The 16,443-nt window shown below is 35.7% G+C and overlaps 1 protein-coding gene across 2 annotated transcripts in view; it reads right to left on the bottom strand.

Annotated features, from left to right (window-relative positions):
* Positions 1-1,839: 1,839 nt before the first annotated feature.
* Positions 1,840-16,443, bottom strand: part of atad2b (ATPase family AAA domain containing 2B) — a 203,464-nt gene continuing 188,860 nt past the window's right edge. For both annotated transcript variants that reach the window (NM_001365966.1, NM_001365967.1), the window contains exons 27-28: positions 12,588-12,716; positions 1,840-6,094 (exon numbers count right to left, since the gene is read on the bottom strand). In NM_001365966.1, the coding sequence (NP_001352895.1) occupies positions 6,053-6,094; positions 12,588-12,716 (171 nt within the window). In that variant the 3' untranslated portion in view covers positions 1,840-6,052. The remainder of the gene's footprint in view (positions 6,095-12,587; positions 12,717-16,443) is intronic.

Genomic DNA, 16,443 nt, shown 5'->3' with positions numbered 1-16,443 from the left:
GAAGTGATTGAGTGTTTATTGACTTCCCACACTGTGTAACCCATTATTGCATCTAAGACTGACGTTTCTGAATAACTGTAAAGGATTTTTAAGACCAAGATACAGAAGTCAAGCTTTAAATGGGATAATTATCAAAAATCTTTGGTCATTTTTGATAAATATGCTAATTCCGCCTGTCATAATAATCAATATGTCGACTTATTGCACAGCACATGGACACAACCTCAATCATATTTGGTGATTCAATCATATTTGGTGATTCAATATATATCACCCATACATAAACATCAATTTCAGCAACATTTTTATCCCGATTGGAGGTGTCAGTGTGAGTATGGTTAAAAAAAAACCCTCTAGTATTTGCTATAAATTACTTCAGTATATTTTCATTTAAGTGTGTGACGACTGAAATAGATCAGGTAGCAGATATCAAAGCCTCTGTTATTTTTTACCTTGCACTTTTTTGTTATAACTTATTATTATTTATTAGGATATGCGTTTTCACATTCGGATTCCAATGCCTAAATATTAAATTAACTAATTAAATGAAATATTCTTAATAAAAAATGATGTGTTCTTTGAAAGAGTGTACTTGAATTGTGATGATATTATCTTGTCATTCAGGCATTACATAATGAGTGGCATAAAATAGTCTTACAATGACAATAATAATGTTAATTACAATATATTTCAGTGCAATACAACGTACGACAAAAAATAGACATCGTGACACTCCTAATGCTAATGCACTAACCTGTAAAAGATTCTGGGTTCCACACAAACGATTTGTGTTAGGACAACATAAAGAAATTAAGTTAACAATCATTTTTAATAATCAAACAAATTCGAGTGGATTGAAGTAATGTTTGGAGTTTATGCTAAGCTAAACATGCTTCGACCAGGGGTGCATTTTGCAAGTCACAAGGGGTCGCAAGTTCCGTCGATAAAAATAAAGTTCGTTAATTTGGCGTTTCCCAAATCCATCATTCCAATGAACATTCGCATTTTAGCAATCTTCATATTGAAAATTGCATTCCCTTTGTAGCACACTTTAAAAACATTTATGCCATTTTAAACACAGCCGTGGCTCATGATGAAAGCCGTAGGTGAACTATTATTTAAATGCCGAATTTACATAATTACAACCATTAAACATTTATATGAGATTAAAATGTGTGTTAGCTTTTTGTAAGTGGTTTTTATGTTTTAGATTAGAATATGGAATATACATATTGGGCCAATAAAAATATTAAGAATATTTCAATTAATATGGGAAACGAGACTATAGTATTATATTTTACTAATATTTTTTTATGCGTGTGCTTGCCAAACAATAGAATTTGCACCAAAAATAAAGTTTTTTTTTCTCTAAAGTTGTTACTCCACCCCGTTTAGAGCGTCATTATGGACGTTGTATGTTAAAACCAACATGCTTCAAATGATTAATCTGCAACAAAGCAACAACAGTTTTGAGAATCTTTCATCACTACATTGCTCTTTTGCCAAGCGATGCATCGTACTACGGTAGTACAGCTGCAAGTTACATTGTAGTTTGGTAAATGCACTCCAGACCAGTACATTGGCTGGATGGAATCAAAATGGTAAAAACATTTTAACTCCAAAGTTGTTGTAAAATGAGCCTTGTGCAAAGCAACTGTATAATTAACAATGGCTAATTTACCATAGTTGATATATGTGAAAGAAAATTAGCTTTTTTTTGGTACTTAAATTTTCCTTTTTTTTTTTTTTTTTAAACACAGCAGACCATCCAAAATTTGCTGTAACCCCCAATCACGAATCAAGCCACGACTCGGATTGAAATCGAAACACCAGAGCGACTTCAATTTGCACCTTTTATTCAAGTATATCACAGCAGTTTATTACAGTAAATATATCATTTCACAAAAAGAAGGACTGCAAGGAAGGACAGAACAATGTGTGTGGATCTGATTTGCTTCATGGTAGTAAAAAATAAAAGGGGCACAAATTCTAGAAACACTCAAAAAACAAAATCCCTCAACCATCATAAATCATAAAGGGGTAAAGATCTACTAATTAACTAAAAACCAACCAAATACTTTTCCTCCATCATACAGCGTCGACCAAGAAACTCCTGACCATAATACAACAAAATAAAAACAGGTTTAGTGGGTCTTTAAGTCTACCTAAAGCAAAATGCTATTGTTCTATGGACTTCCTACGCTCAGTAAAAATCCTCTGAATTAAACTCTGGTCAACTAAAGGTAAAGAACTGTAGTCAAACACATAGACTTCCACATTGTAACATTTTAAATGCAGGATTTGAAGAGTTAATTTTCTAAAAAATATATTAGTGGTGCTTCTGCAATGCAAAACTCCATTTGCGTGGTACGTGCCGACCGACGTTTGATTAAAGGCCAATTGCATGACGCTAGTAAATAGCTTCGTAGGATAAGGTATTTGTCTTAAGATTTGGCATTATCTAAAGCTCTATTTTTATTACTCTCCAATATGGTCAGCATTACAGTAGTTTCTTTAACGCTACACCAGATTAGCATGTTGACGATACTACAGGGGGACCCGAAAATGCGCATAAAAACTCCCCCCAACATCATCCTCTATAGTAATAAGTGAAAAAAGAAGCATAGCCACCATCATCTCCACCCTCATGGAATAAATATTAATGTAGCAGAGACCTGAGACCAGTAAAAACCCCGTTTCTGAACGTCGTGCAACACCTGCTACAAAAAAACGTGCTACATCGTTTGTCTCGGCACAAATTTAATGTAACAAAGTTTCCAATTGGTTTCGTTTGAACAAAATGTTGAACATATGACGAATAATTTAATAAATAACGAATGGACATGCAATAGCACAAAGGCGGCATTTGAGAATAATAATAATAAAAAAAGGGGCTAATGAAATGGACTGAAAAGTACGAAACAAACATGGCCACTAATATACGAAATTCATGGGATGCACATGTAGAAATCAAAACAAAACCCCGGAAATATACAGTATATAACATTTCACCTGTACTAAAATGCCATTTCTTTTCTCGGCTCATAAGCAGAACAACCCCGAACAACAACAAAAAAGTGAAGAAACGCATCCGAACAAACCTCGAGGATTACTGCAGCAGCCACATGAGGTGATCCAGTACCTTAGCTTGAATTTCTGAAGGGCGCAGAGATTTTTTTATAGAGGTCAACAAATACTGTTTAGAAGTAAACAGGTCATTACTTTCGTCTCTTCGCATGAAAACAACTTGCTGAGGTAGCTGTGGTTCTGTCTCTCACTCGCACTGCAGTAGTCCAAAGCTAACTCATAGTCTTTTCCTGTCTTTTGCATATGTCTTAAAGTGTTTCCTTTTTTTTTTCCTTTTTCTTTATAGCACCGAATCCTAGACAAGGTCACGAGGACTCCTAACCTTGGATTATCTTTCTTTTCAAAGCGATAAAAGTAGACAGTTAATGAAAGTTTGGAGAGGGAGACCAGATTTAAAGGGACAGTTCACCCAAATATGAAGATTTGCATTTGATTTAATCATTCCAATACCTCCAAGATTACAATTATGGTCTTCGGTTGAACATTGAAGAAGATTTTTAAGCTGAAACTGTGGTTCTTCATAAAATGGCGATTCATAAATTGCAATTCAAAGACTACCAGAAATCTTGAGTTTTACAAAAAATACTACTGTTACTAAAGTTAGCTACTGGCACTTTAAGAGTAAAAAAAAATACAGGCAAAGCAAAATTAATCTCCTGAGGAGACATGAATTCTTATGACACCAATGATTGGTTCCGGTTCTTTCTTGTGGAGAAATTTAGGAACCTTTGCCAAGATTAAAGGTAACAATGTTCAATTTCTGGCACAGAACAATCATTTTGGTATATGAGACCTCTTCAGGACACACAATATTAATCTAGCTCTGCCTGTATTATTATTTATACTCTCATAGTAGCTAACTTTAGTCACATCAGCGCTTTACAAATCCATTTACAAAAATATTCTTTAAGAAGAAAAAAATCATCTGCAGCTTAAATTTCCTGCAAATTAAAGGTATAGTTCACCCAAATATGACCATTCTGCCACCATTTACTCATCCTTCACTTGCTCCAAATGCTTCAAAAGAAGAACACAAAAGAAGATATTTTGAAAAATGTTGAAAATGTGTACCCACTGACATCAATATTGGAAAAACAAAATGGTATCGCTACATTTTAATGGTCCTTTAAACGTATTTTGTTGAATTTAAGTTACATTGCATCTACATGCCAACTAATTCTCAATAGATTATAAGTAGACAGTTAGGTTGGGGTTAGGGTTAGTGTAAGTTGACATGTACTTGCAAAGTTCCTCATAGTCAGTTAAATGTCTGTTGAAGGAGCAGAATCAACAGATATTAAACAGACAGTTTACTAATACTCAAATGAGATGTAATTGGCATGTAGTTGCAATGCAACTTTTAGTCAACAAAATGTGCAAGAGGCGCCATCAAAATACAGTCTTACCAAACAAATACTATGTATGTCAAATGTTACAAGTTTCCAACATTTTTGTTTGGGGAAAAAATGGGTTTGAAATAAGAAAAAGATGAGTAAAAGATGGTGGAATTGTGATTTTTGAGTAACTCTATCTATTCAATAGCTAATGTTCATTCTTGGGTGCACTGCCTTTTAATGCTACCATCACAACGCAACAGAAAAAAAACCTTATTAACAGCTAAAGATTAGAAAACACGATGAAGGGTAAATAAAAAAAGTATAAAACATATACAACAACAAAAAATATAGTAATGCTTTAGGTTTCAAAAATTCAGCACTGCCTAGACTGCCACTTTCACCAACAATCTGCAAACAATTTACACTCCAAATTGGTCATTTTATGATAAAAATGACTGGCAAATGAAAGCCACGTATGATGGAGTGACCAGACAAACCATGACGATGTTGTTTGGTGGCTTGAGAAGAGATTGGCAAACATTTACAACAACAAGCCGCATCGTTTCAATCGAAAAGACAACTTTTTCCAATTCCCTAAAAAGTGTTTGTCCACAAACAATGATAGTCAATATTCATTATCTATGTTTTTTTTTTTCCTCAGCCTATTTTAAAAGTTAAGGCACACGCCAGGCAGTGCAATCTCCAGATATCCAGCCATAAATCCAGTTAAAATGCCAAAAAAAGAACTATTCTAAAGAGGGGAATATGTGATGGCTCTAAAAATAATACCATTTCTCTCCTAAAGACCTATTTTAAACCAAAATCTGTCTTTTTTCATTCAATTCTACAAACATCTTGGTCAGAGAACACAAGGTAAAGTTGGGTTTTTACAATACAGAGGTCTTCTTGCGAATCGTACAATTAACACCCAGTAGAAAACAACGTTAAAGACGTCCCTACAAAATGTGTGTTTGTTTCGTTTTCCAGCAGAAGTATCTAAAAAGGTGTTGATAATCTCAATGGTGACACTACAGAGCTATACAAAGAGGGTGATGTGTGTTTTTTTCCACAGAAAATGACCAGGTGCTTTGATTTTTTCCACTGCTGGTGAGAATATCTGTGTGTGTTTGTTTGTTTGTTTGCGTCCAGTAGACGGAGGCTGAGGTTGCTTTGTGACATCACACAATCTTTTATTTTGTACGGTTTGTGTTTTGTTTGCTCATTAATGAGAAGAACAAGGAGCAGCAGACGGAAAATAAAAAGAACAATAGCACCCAATAGCACCAAGAATGATCACCGGCAATTGGCATGTGTGTGAGTTTACCAAAAAAAGAAAAGATAACAACGACGAAAAGGAACGAAAAGGAAACTTCCAGGAGTTTTTGTTGTGTTTGGTTCTGTAGACTGGTTCTGTTTCAGGTACCTGAGATGATAGCACCAAGTCGCCTTTGTTTCTATTGTCTGCACCTCTTTTTTTTTCTTCTTCTGTGTGTGAGTGTGTGTGTTTTTCTTGAGGCGTCCAGACCGGCTCGGTGTGGAGGATTTGGCTCAGGACGCTGCTTTTCCCCTCTGCTATCAAAAGAGTCTCGATCTCACGTTTCTCCCTCTCTCTGAAAGCCCTCGTTTCATCACAGGAATGTTTCGAAATGCTCAACTTGCCTCTCCATGGCCTGCAAAGCAACAGACAGAAAACAGCTTTGTTAACAGCACTGTTTGCTCACTGTGGATTCCACCAGACATTAAAGAATAATTATAGTACACACACATACAGTTGAAGTTTATTAGCTAACAGTTAGGAATTTTAAGCTCTCCTGTGATTTCTGTTTAACAGAAGATTTTTTCAACTCATTTCTAAACATAACAGTCTTAATAACTCATTTCCAATAACTGATGTCTTTTGTCTTTGCCATGATGACAGTACATAATATTTGATAAGTTATTTTTCAACAGGCTAGCAAAGTGCAATATAAAGGCTTAAGGTAAGTTAGGTGAATTATAAAAAAATAAGCATCTGCTAAACACAAAAAGGAAGTTTTGCAAATTGCAGGGGTCATTCCATTGAGAAAAGAAAACACAGAAATCCACTGGAATTCCTATAATTTATTTTTTATTAATAACTTTACAGGACTGCTAATAATTTTGTCTTCAACAATGTCTTGTATACAGTTGTGCTTTTCTAAAATTAACTCAGAACTTTATGTTTCTTTATTTAACAAACAGATCAAAAACTCATTGAGGTCAAGATCTCATTTTCAAGAGTGACCTGGCCAAGAGGTTCACAATACCAGACTTAAGAAAAAATATATTATAATAATAATAGTAATAATAATAATAATAATAAAGATAATATAAAAATACAGCTTCGTTATTCAGCTATACCGAATTAAAATATGTTAAAAACAAAACTTTAAAGTTCAAGAATACATTATTTTGAATTAGAAATGTAGATGTATGATATATACAGTAGATACAAGATAAGGTATTAAAAAATTAAGGTTTGGGGTAAGATTTTTAATTTATTTTTATTCTCACCAAAGCTGCATTTATTTGATTAAACGTATAGCTTATAGAGATGTCAACAATTAATCAATGAAAAAAAAAATTAAATGTTTTTTTTAAAAAGTGCAGTAGGTAAGTGTGACACCCTGTGGTTGAAATAGGTATTGCAATCCTGGATAAAAACAAATTTCCAATAGGCTCCTCCTCTGACAAGTCCAAGCAAACACAGGTTGCCAGATTGATGCGAGTGTGCCTGACTATCAAGCCTAAAGGCTGATTTGAACTGTTTCCTCAAAGCTGCGGCACGTAATAGAAGAAATTCTTCACATACTTAAAGGAGTTTTCGTCCTAACCAACACCTGAAATTTCTGTTTTAGAAAGGGCTTCTATTTCTCATAGGTGAACAACAATCACCTCAGGTGCACCTCATGTGCTTTATTCAGTGCTAAATTCTAATAATAAGAGTCCAAATGCCATTTTACTGGATATTTATTGCCATACTACTGAAAGCAGCAGCAGATCATTAGCTCAGATCTTGAAAATAAAATAAATGATTTAAAATTAAACTTCAGAACTGTGACTTAGTGCAAGCCAACACATATCAGTGATTCAGCATGTATGTCTAATAATGTTAAAGAGGTTTAATATGTATAACTAGATTGTAAACCTTACCATTTCGTTGGAGTGAATAACTCACATTTTCAAAGCAGAATATCTGACTTCAGCATTGTTTTTCATATAAACAAGAATGCTCACTTAGCATGTTACTTAAATATCTACAAACAAATTATGGTGTTTTTATGCTTCAAAAACTTACGTACAGCACCTTTAACATGGTTATTATTTTAAAAACAGCAATGTTGTACACCGCACTGCATCCATTAAAATGATACACTATCTACACTACTACAGTACTACTACTATACTACAGTATGTTTGAAAAAACAAAACAGGCATCATTTTACATCTAATGTTCTCCAGGTATTTTTATATGCACAATATCATATGCATATTTGGGAATAAAATAACACAATATCAAAAATGATTTGCTCATACAGACAACAGTCATTATACTGATGATGATGATGATAATAATAATAATAATAATGATAATAATGATAATAATAATATTAATAATAATAATAATAATAATCTTGCATTATTGAGATTATGAAATAATTGAATCAAATTGATAATTTAAACAATTGATCATAAATATTTGTGCAAATTGACACTCCCAATAGTTACAAACAGGACAAAATGTGTGAACAATTAACTAAATCATGTTCAATTGCTTCTAAATCCAGTCCGCCGGCTGCAAAATGATCCACAGATCTGACGGCGAGCTGTGGATTAAAATCTAAACACACACACACAGGCTTTCAGATGCTTTCGATTCAGAATGATCCTGGAATTAATAAACACGACTCTATTAAAGTCCTCTCTCAATGAGGAACTGCTATACACAACATGCAAATGAGCCTTCAGTCACGCCGGCCGTAATTCCTTGGAGCAACTCTAATCTGTTTTCTGCTGGGCAGCGACCATTACTATTGTATTGGAGAACAGCGCCCGTAATTTCCCATGAGGCCGAGCGAAGGCTCTCCAGCATCGGGGTAATTCAAACACACAGCATCTGTTCAGTGTGTTTCTGTCTCGTCTGAGCGCCGTCACGCACACACACACACGACACATGACTGAACACAACGTCACGGGTCATTAGACGGTGCAGCGCTACTAGTTAATAATGGTGTCATTTTAATAGTGTTATACGTGCTATTACAACAAATGTGTTATAATCCAGTGCTTTTAGACAGGTAAATACAACTAAACTGCATTTATATGAATTCAAATGGATGTGTTTATACCAGGGTTATTATAGTTAACTGAAATATACTGACATTATTATTTAATGTACGAGTGAGCGCTGATATTGGAACCTTGTTGGCTTGAGACAGTTTCATGCACGTCCATTAATTTTGGTCGTAAATAACTGTTCATAGTGCTGCTTGAAGTTGCAAACTTGTATTTTCTTATTGTTATATTATTTGTTGTGCAGTGTCATGAATACAATTGTTTGGAAAGCAAGTAGTTTAACCTTTCCCTGACTTTTTTATAGGCAAATGAATGGGCTATATGCAGAGTGTTTTTTAGCCAATGATGTGACTATTTTCAATTTCATACGGTTCCTTTTACAGCATAGATGTTGTAGTGTAATTCAGATAGAATCAGTTAAATAGACCTAAGCATCCATTTGGTTGTTAAGTTGCTAAAAAGAGACGAAAGACCGTTTAAACGCTGATGCCGTCACTAGCAGCAGGCCAGCACAGAAACTCTTTGATTTCCATATTTTAAAGACATGGCACGGAAAAATGTAATTTAATCCATTGCTTCTAGTTTGGTCTGAGACCCACTTTATAACATACCTCAGCCAGCCAGACCGCTGTTATTTTTTTAAGAAATCAGAACTTAAACGCAGCAATTTTCTATGGGATGACAATTAACCGGAAGCCCTGATGCCGGCTAACTGAAATTAAAAGTCTGGTTGCCTCCATTGACCCCACTGGAGGTCTAAAAAAAATTAGTGAAGAGAGCAATTGATGTGATTGCTGTACCCCACAGAGCATACTTTGCACATTGTTGTTTTTATTCCAAGTGAGCATTAATGAGTGAGTATGTGTGTAAGTGTTAGTAAGTGACTCTGTGTGTAAGTGTTAGTGTGTAAGTGTTAGTGTGTGTGTGTTAGTGTGTGTGTGTGTTAGTGTGTGTGTGTGTTAGTGTTAGTGTGTGTGTGTGTGTGTGTTAGTGTGTGTGTGTGTGTTAGTGTGTGTGTTAGTGTGTTAGTGTGTGTGTGTGTTAGTGTGTGTGTGTGTGTGTGCGTGTGTGTGTGTGTGTTAGTGTGTGTGTGTTAGTGTGTGTGTATTAGTGTGTGTGTGTGTGTGTGTGTGTGTGTGTGTGTGTGTGTGTGTTAGTGTGTGTGTGTGTTAGTGTTAGTGTGTGTGTGTTAGTTAGTGTGTGTGTGTGTGTGTGTGTGTGTGTGTGTTAGTGTGTTTGTGTGTTAGTGTGTGTGTGTGTGTGTGTGTGGGTGTGTGTGTGTGTGTGTGTGTCACACTCAAACTATGTTATCCAAACTGTGCCCGTGTGCATTTCCTAGCTTGTTTGACAAGTGTGAATGCTCAGAATTGGGCCCAGGCACGGTTCAATTGGCCAGCCCTGGCCCGGTTGAAAGAGGTGTGCCAAAGCGAGGTTTGGTTGGGCTCAGGCATGGTACGCTTGTAGTGTGAGTGCAAAGCATGTCTGAGTCCAAAACTGAAGATGCTTTTGAGGGACTGTTTTATATGGAGTTTATATGGATTTATTAATCATTCTTACTGTTCAATGAACGCAAACTGTCGTCGTTTATTAAAGCCGCAAAGCCCTTACTGCACGTCAGCTGAACCTTCAGGAAACCTCATGATACATGCAGCGAGATGACTTTTATGATAATTTATGAGCATCAAAAGTTGTGGATCTCTTCGGCAAAATATTTGACAGCATCCCAAATGATTAAAAACAACACATCGGATACTGTTTACCATGGTGCACTAAGATTTATAACAAATTTGAAATCTCTCACTCATCATTGTGTGCTGTACACTAGGGTAGGTTGGTCTGCTTTGTCCATTCGTAGGCTTAAGCATTGGCATATCTTTGTTTACAAATCTTTACTGGGTTTACTCCCATCATATCTACAGAATTACATTTGTTAAAAGCCTGTCCTTAACTGTGGCCTTCGGTCACAGGATATTTACTGTCTGTTCCTTAAGTGCGGACTGAGATGGGAAAAAGGCTTTTAAATACGCAGCTCTCTTTGCATGGAATAATCTGCAAACAAAGTTGCAGTTTAAAGAATTGATTTCACTAAAGGCTCTTTTAAATAAAAGAGTATAAATGATTTAGAAACTGAAACTCAGGCGTGTAGATGTTTCGAATAGTTTGTTTGTCAATGTTTGATTCATGTTAACTGTCAATTGTTTTTTGTTTGTTAGACCCATGTGACATGTATTGCCTAATCTCAGCCAGGACGCTCTTGTAAATAAGATTTTTAATCTCAATGTGTCTTTCCTGGTAAAATAAAGGTTATAATATAATATAATACAAAACAGTATAACTAATGCAATGTCCACTGTGCTGAGCGTGAGCACTTCACATCCTGTTAAACTGAACAGTCGCATCATCAATGTCGCAATCATGCTCGGGCTCTGAAGGCAAAACGCAATGTGAGTGAGTGAGTCAGTGACTGTGTATGTGAGTGAATGTGAATGAATGAGTGTGTAAGTGTGAGTGACCATGTGAGTGATTAAAGTTGTAAAGAATAAGTGAGTTGTTGGCTGCATTCCACTCCACTTTTAGAAATGCACTGACACTTTGTTCCCTCGATGGAATCCCCACCGCCATTTACAACTGTGGTCCACTTCAAGTGAACAAGGGAAGATTACATGGACGTACACTTGATTCCTCAATTTTGACCGAGGGAGTGAGTCTGCTTCATATATCCACTCCAGAACCTATATTTACTAGGACACAATGTGATTGTGATGTCACAACAGTGTAGTTTGTAAGGGTGCTTTCACACTAGGTCCGAATGTCTGGTCCGAACCAAAGTTCAACTGTCCCTCTTGCCACTTTCTCGGTAGGTTTGTGTTCACACTGTCTTTTTTCCTTCTGAAAGCCTATAGACTTGCGTCATCGAGCTGCTGTTGTGTGTACAGCTGTTGCAGGATGACGGCCATGAAAGTAAAGCGCTAAAATGGAGACGTCCGCATATCACGGTCATTCTGCTTTTAATGAATCTTTTGCTTTTGTAACCATAAAAAAGGCATATAAAATTCAACTGTTATGAAACCAGCATGTGTGTGTACTCGACTGTTATGAAACCAGCAAGAGTGTGTGTACTTGTATGAGATACAAAGACACACAAACACACACGAAATAACTTTATGAAAACGATAGTTTGTTGTAAAGTTGGCGGTTCACTTTTGTTATTTGGTATGATTACATTCATATCAGTAATAAACTGGACCAAAGTTTGCACGAACAGTACCCAGACCACCTCTTTTCAGGCAGACTTGGGAACAATTCACGGGTGCACACCTAAGTTCAGAAGACATTGTTCACACTAGCTAAATGTACCGTACTTTAATGTCATCCGAACCCGGGTTCGGACCAAAAGCGCTCAAAGGATTAGGTCAATCCATTGAAACCCATTCAGATGTTCAGTAGTGGACACTTATGTAATATAATTGATAACATACTTCCAAACGAATGAGATAGATGAAACTTAGCCAGTGAAAGGCATAAAAAAATTGGACTGAAATGCAACAAATGATTGTGGGTGTACTTGTTTTTACATCCTGGTGGAGACTTAAAATTGAGCGCACTCAGACTCATGAGGATCACAATTGAGGTGAACATGCTTATAAACCAAGCAGAACTAAGTATTTTAAATGTAAAAATGCACATTGTTTCCTGTGAGGGTTGGGTATAGGGGTAGTTTTGGGGTAACAGGGTTGAATATACAGTTTGTCTAGTATAAACCTCATTAGGGTCCCCATCTATGAGAGTCCCTGCAGAGATATAGAAACAAGTGTGTGTGTGTGTGTGTGTGTGTGTGTGTATGTATACCTCTATGAGTCTGGTCTTGTCGTAGTCTCGGCGGTGCTGGTAAATGCACTGGCTGAGAGCAGAGAAAACTCTCTCCAGATGATCCACACTGAAGCCCTCGCTCTTCACCACCGCCTGCTCCAGCAGAGCCTGAAACAGCAGCAAAAACAACAAGATATGACTGTCTAGTACCTCACATGACTTTATTCCAAGTAAACTGAAGTACAGCTCAGCGGCGAAGAAACAGTCTGTTCCTCACTCAATTATTTAAAGTTTGAGAGGTTTTTTTTGTGTGTGTTTGCTCTTTTTGTCATAAAAATCTAAATTAGCTAAAATAAACAAGCACTAAACATTTTAAAACCAAGCAAATATATTTAGAATCAAATTACAACTGGTTTGCTTCAGGAAAACAACAACATAAATTAAGTAAAAGAAAAATTAATTGATTGATTAACTGATTTTTTTATATTTTAATCTTCATTCATTCATTCATTTTCCTCAGGCTTAACCCCTTTATTTATAAGGGGTTGCCACAGCGGAATGAACCGCCAACTATTCCAGCATATGTTTTACATAGTCGATGCCCTTCCAGCCACAACTCAGTAATTCACATTCACTATGGCCAATTTAGCTTATTCAATTCACCTTTAGCGTATGTCTTTGGAGTGAGGAGGAAACTGGAGAACCCGGAGGAAACCCATGCCAACACGGGGAGAACATACAAACTGCACACAGAAATGCCAACTGGCCCACCCAGGGCTCAAACCAGTGATTTTCTTGCTGTGAGGCGACAGTGGTTACCACTAAGCCACCATGTATCCCTCATTTCTTAATCTTTAAGATTGAAATAAAACATTTGTTTCCATTTTATTTGCTGTGCTTGTCAAACTCTAAGTACAACATCAACTTGAAAAATGTAAAATATAAAACAATCTTAATTATAAAACGATGACTGCACTGGAGGACAACAAAGGGTCTATTGAATTTCTCCTTTCGTGTTCTCCGCGGGTTTGGAAGGACACGAGGATGAGTAAATAATGACCGCTTTGATTTCTGGATGAACTGCTCCTTACAAAAGGAACACAAAAGAAGCGGTCAGATCTGAAACGCACTGCCAAATCTGACGCTAATTAGTATTTGATTTGTTAATGGTAGGAATAAAGCCACTCACATACAGCCTTTCTATTTGTTCCAAGGAGAAAAGCTCTTAGATTAAAATGGGTCATTTCTCTTCAAGTCTGGAAGTGAGGTAATGAATGAATCACATATAATCCACAAACATACACACAAACACACATATAGAGTGGAAGTCAGAATTATTAGTCCTCCAGAATTGTTATTATTAATATTAAAATATTAATTCTTTTTCCACAGCACCATGACTTTATATTCTATACTTTGCATTATTGCTGTTAAGTGACAAGACTTTTGTTTAAGAAAAGTCAGATCTTACTGTCCTAATTAAATAATTAAAAATCAAGGCATGATCATATTTTATTTTGGTAAAATAAGCATCATCTAGAGGTCTTTGCCTTTCATTTAAGCTACTTCTGATACCAAATGATCAACTAGAATTCAAGGTATTATTGGTTATTTCTAAAACTTGGATAGGTGAAAAGACTTTAAGATAAGACTAAAAAAGTTGTGTTATTTTGACTTTAAGATAAGACTAAAAAAGTTGTGTTATTTTCTTAAGCCTACCTTTTTTCTGAACTAAAATTTTGACTAAATTCTGTTTTAGTATTTAGGTAATGTTGCAAATTGGAGGATATTTAATTAACGGTATAATTGCCATTTGCTTTAAAAAATGTATCAGTTCATATTTGTTTATTTATTAATTTTACCTAAAAAAAATTTATATATCTATTTAAGCTGCTGTGTAGGCAAGTTCTTAAATTACAAAAAAAAAAAATAAATAAATAAATAAACCTGATATGTGCTATTAAGTTATACAGATTGGATGAAGTAGAAAAAGCAGGCATGGAATGTTAGAGATGACAGTAACACTGCCCTACTGAACGAAGGCTGAACATATTTCAAGAAACTATTCTTAACAAAAGTCTGAGATGTAAAAAGAAAGGAAGAAAGTCAAAGAATAACAGAGCATTAACCGAGAAGGTAACCTCTAAAACCCAGTTTGACCATACACACACACACACACACACACACACACACACACACACACACACACACACACACCTGCATACGAAACAAAACTCTGCCAACACGTAGACTTGCAGAAACGGAGGTCAGCCATCTTCAAAAGCAATTAAGATCACGACGACAGCTAATTAAGGCACATCATAATTACCTTCCAGTTCATGCGCCGCTCCGGTATGCGAGTCGTATTTACTGTTTGCACTGGCTTTAATTAAAACGCTTCAGAATTCACATTGATATATTCATCACGAAAGATCCTCCGGCCAATCGTGAAACTCATCGAGTCATTACTACACTGCGCTGGTCTGAGTTTTCTAACATAAACAGTGACGCTTCCTGATAAGGTAAGGAGTCGGACAGAAGAAAGTCGGGAGCGTGTTGAGATTACCAATGGAGGCCAGTAATTGAGCACTCTCGATTAGTTTTGGGGAGACTTTTAATGAGAAAAAGCATGGCCTGGGGAAAGGTTTTGAAAGTGTATCTTTATGGCATGATGACAGAGCACCGACCAATAAAAAAACAACCAAATATCTTCATTAAAAAAGAGCTGGAGGACACAGAAGGTAAATAGAAGCTGAACAGCAACAATAAAGAAACACAGCACAGTTTGAAAGGTGAAAGAACCAGTTGATGGCATACAAATGATCTATATGAAAGTTAGATAATCGTGTCCAGTTAGTCGAGAGTGACTTTCAGTAGCTATATCAAAAACTGCAGTATAGTGTAAAATAAATGTGCAAAAGGTTCCATTAGTTAAGAGATAGAGAATTAAACTGAATAACTAATCTCTGTTAACATTATTCAATAAAAAATATAAACACTTAATCATAAGCTATAATCCGTTAAAATATTATAAACCAAAAACTTGGATTTACCTTTTTTAATTATGTTTATTGAATTTTCACAAGAATGCAGATATAATACATCTTCACAAGACAAAGAAAAACAAAACAAGGAGGAAAAAATCTCAGATTATACAGAGGGGTTAATACGTATTCAACACATCACCATTTTTCTCAGAAAACATATATCTAAAGGTGTTGACTTAAAATTTTTGCCAAATGTTGATAACAACCAAAGAATTTCATATATGCAAAGAAAACTAAACTAACTAGATTACAGACAAAGTTATGCGTAATAAAATAAACTGACGCAAGAAAAAACATTGAACAAATGAAGAAAGAGAGGTGTAGTAAAGCAGTAAAAGCCCAGACAGCTGCTGAAATCTCTCAATATTATTCAGCAACCCTCTGCCCTTCCATCATTGTAAATAAATATTAGCTACTTCAGTCCAACATCTACATTAGCAGGAGGATGAAGATGAATGGTGGGCATTTCAGCAAGACAATGATCCAAAACACAGCCAAGGAAACTCTTAAAAGTGTTCAGAGAAAGAAAATCAAGCTGTAGAATGGCCTAACCAATCACCTAACTTGAATCCAACAGAAAGTATTAAATAAAGATCAGATTTGATAAACGAGATCCACAGAACCAACAAGATTTTTACACTCCGTTGAAGTCTGTGAGAAACTCACACCCGAGCAATGCATGTAAATTCATTCTCTAAATGAGAGGCATCTTTAAGCTGCCATCATCAAAAAGCCTTTTATATAAAATACAAGCATATTATTTAAACTGGTTCAGAATTAACTTTTGATTTTAACCTGTTATCCACCAAAACCACTCAAAGGATGCAAACCTATCGGATTTTTAAAAA

Source organism: Danio rerio, chromosome 20 (assembly GCF_049306965.1).
Source record: "Danio rerio strain Tuebingen ecotype United States chromosome 20, GRCz12tu, whole genome shotgun sequence".
Lineage (NCBI taxonomy): Eukaryota > Metazoa > Chordata > Actinopteri > Cypriniformes > Danionidae > Danio > Danio rerio.
Note: the sequence above shows the minus strand (reverse complement) of the source record. Positions and strands in the feature narration are given on the sequence as shown.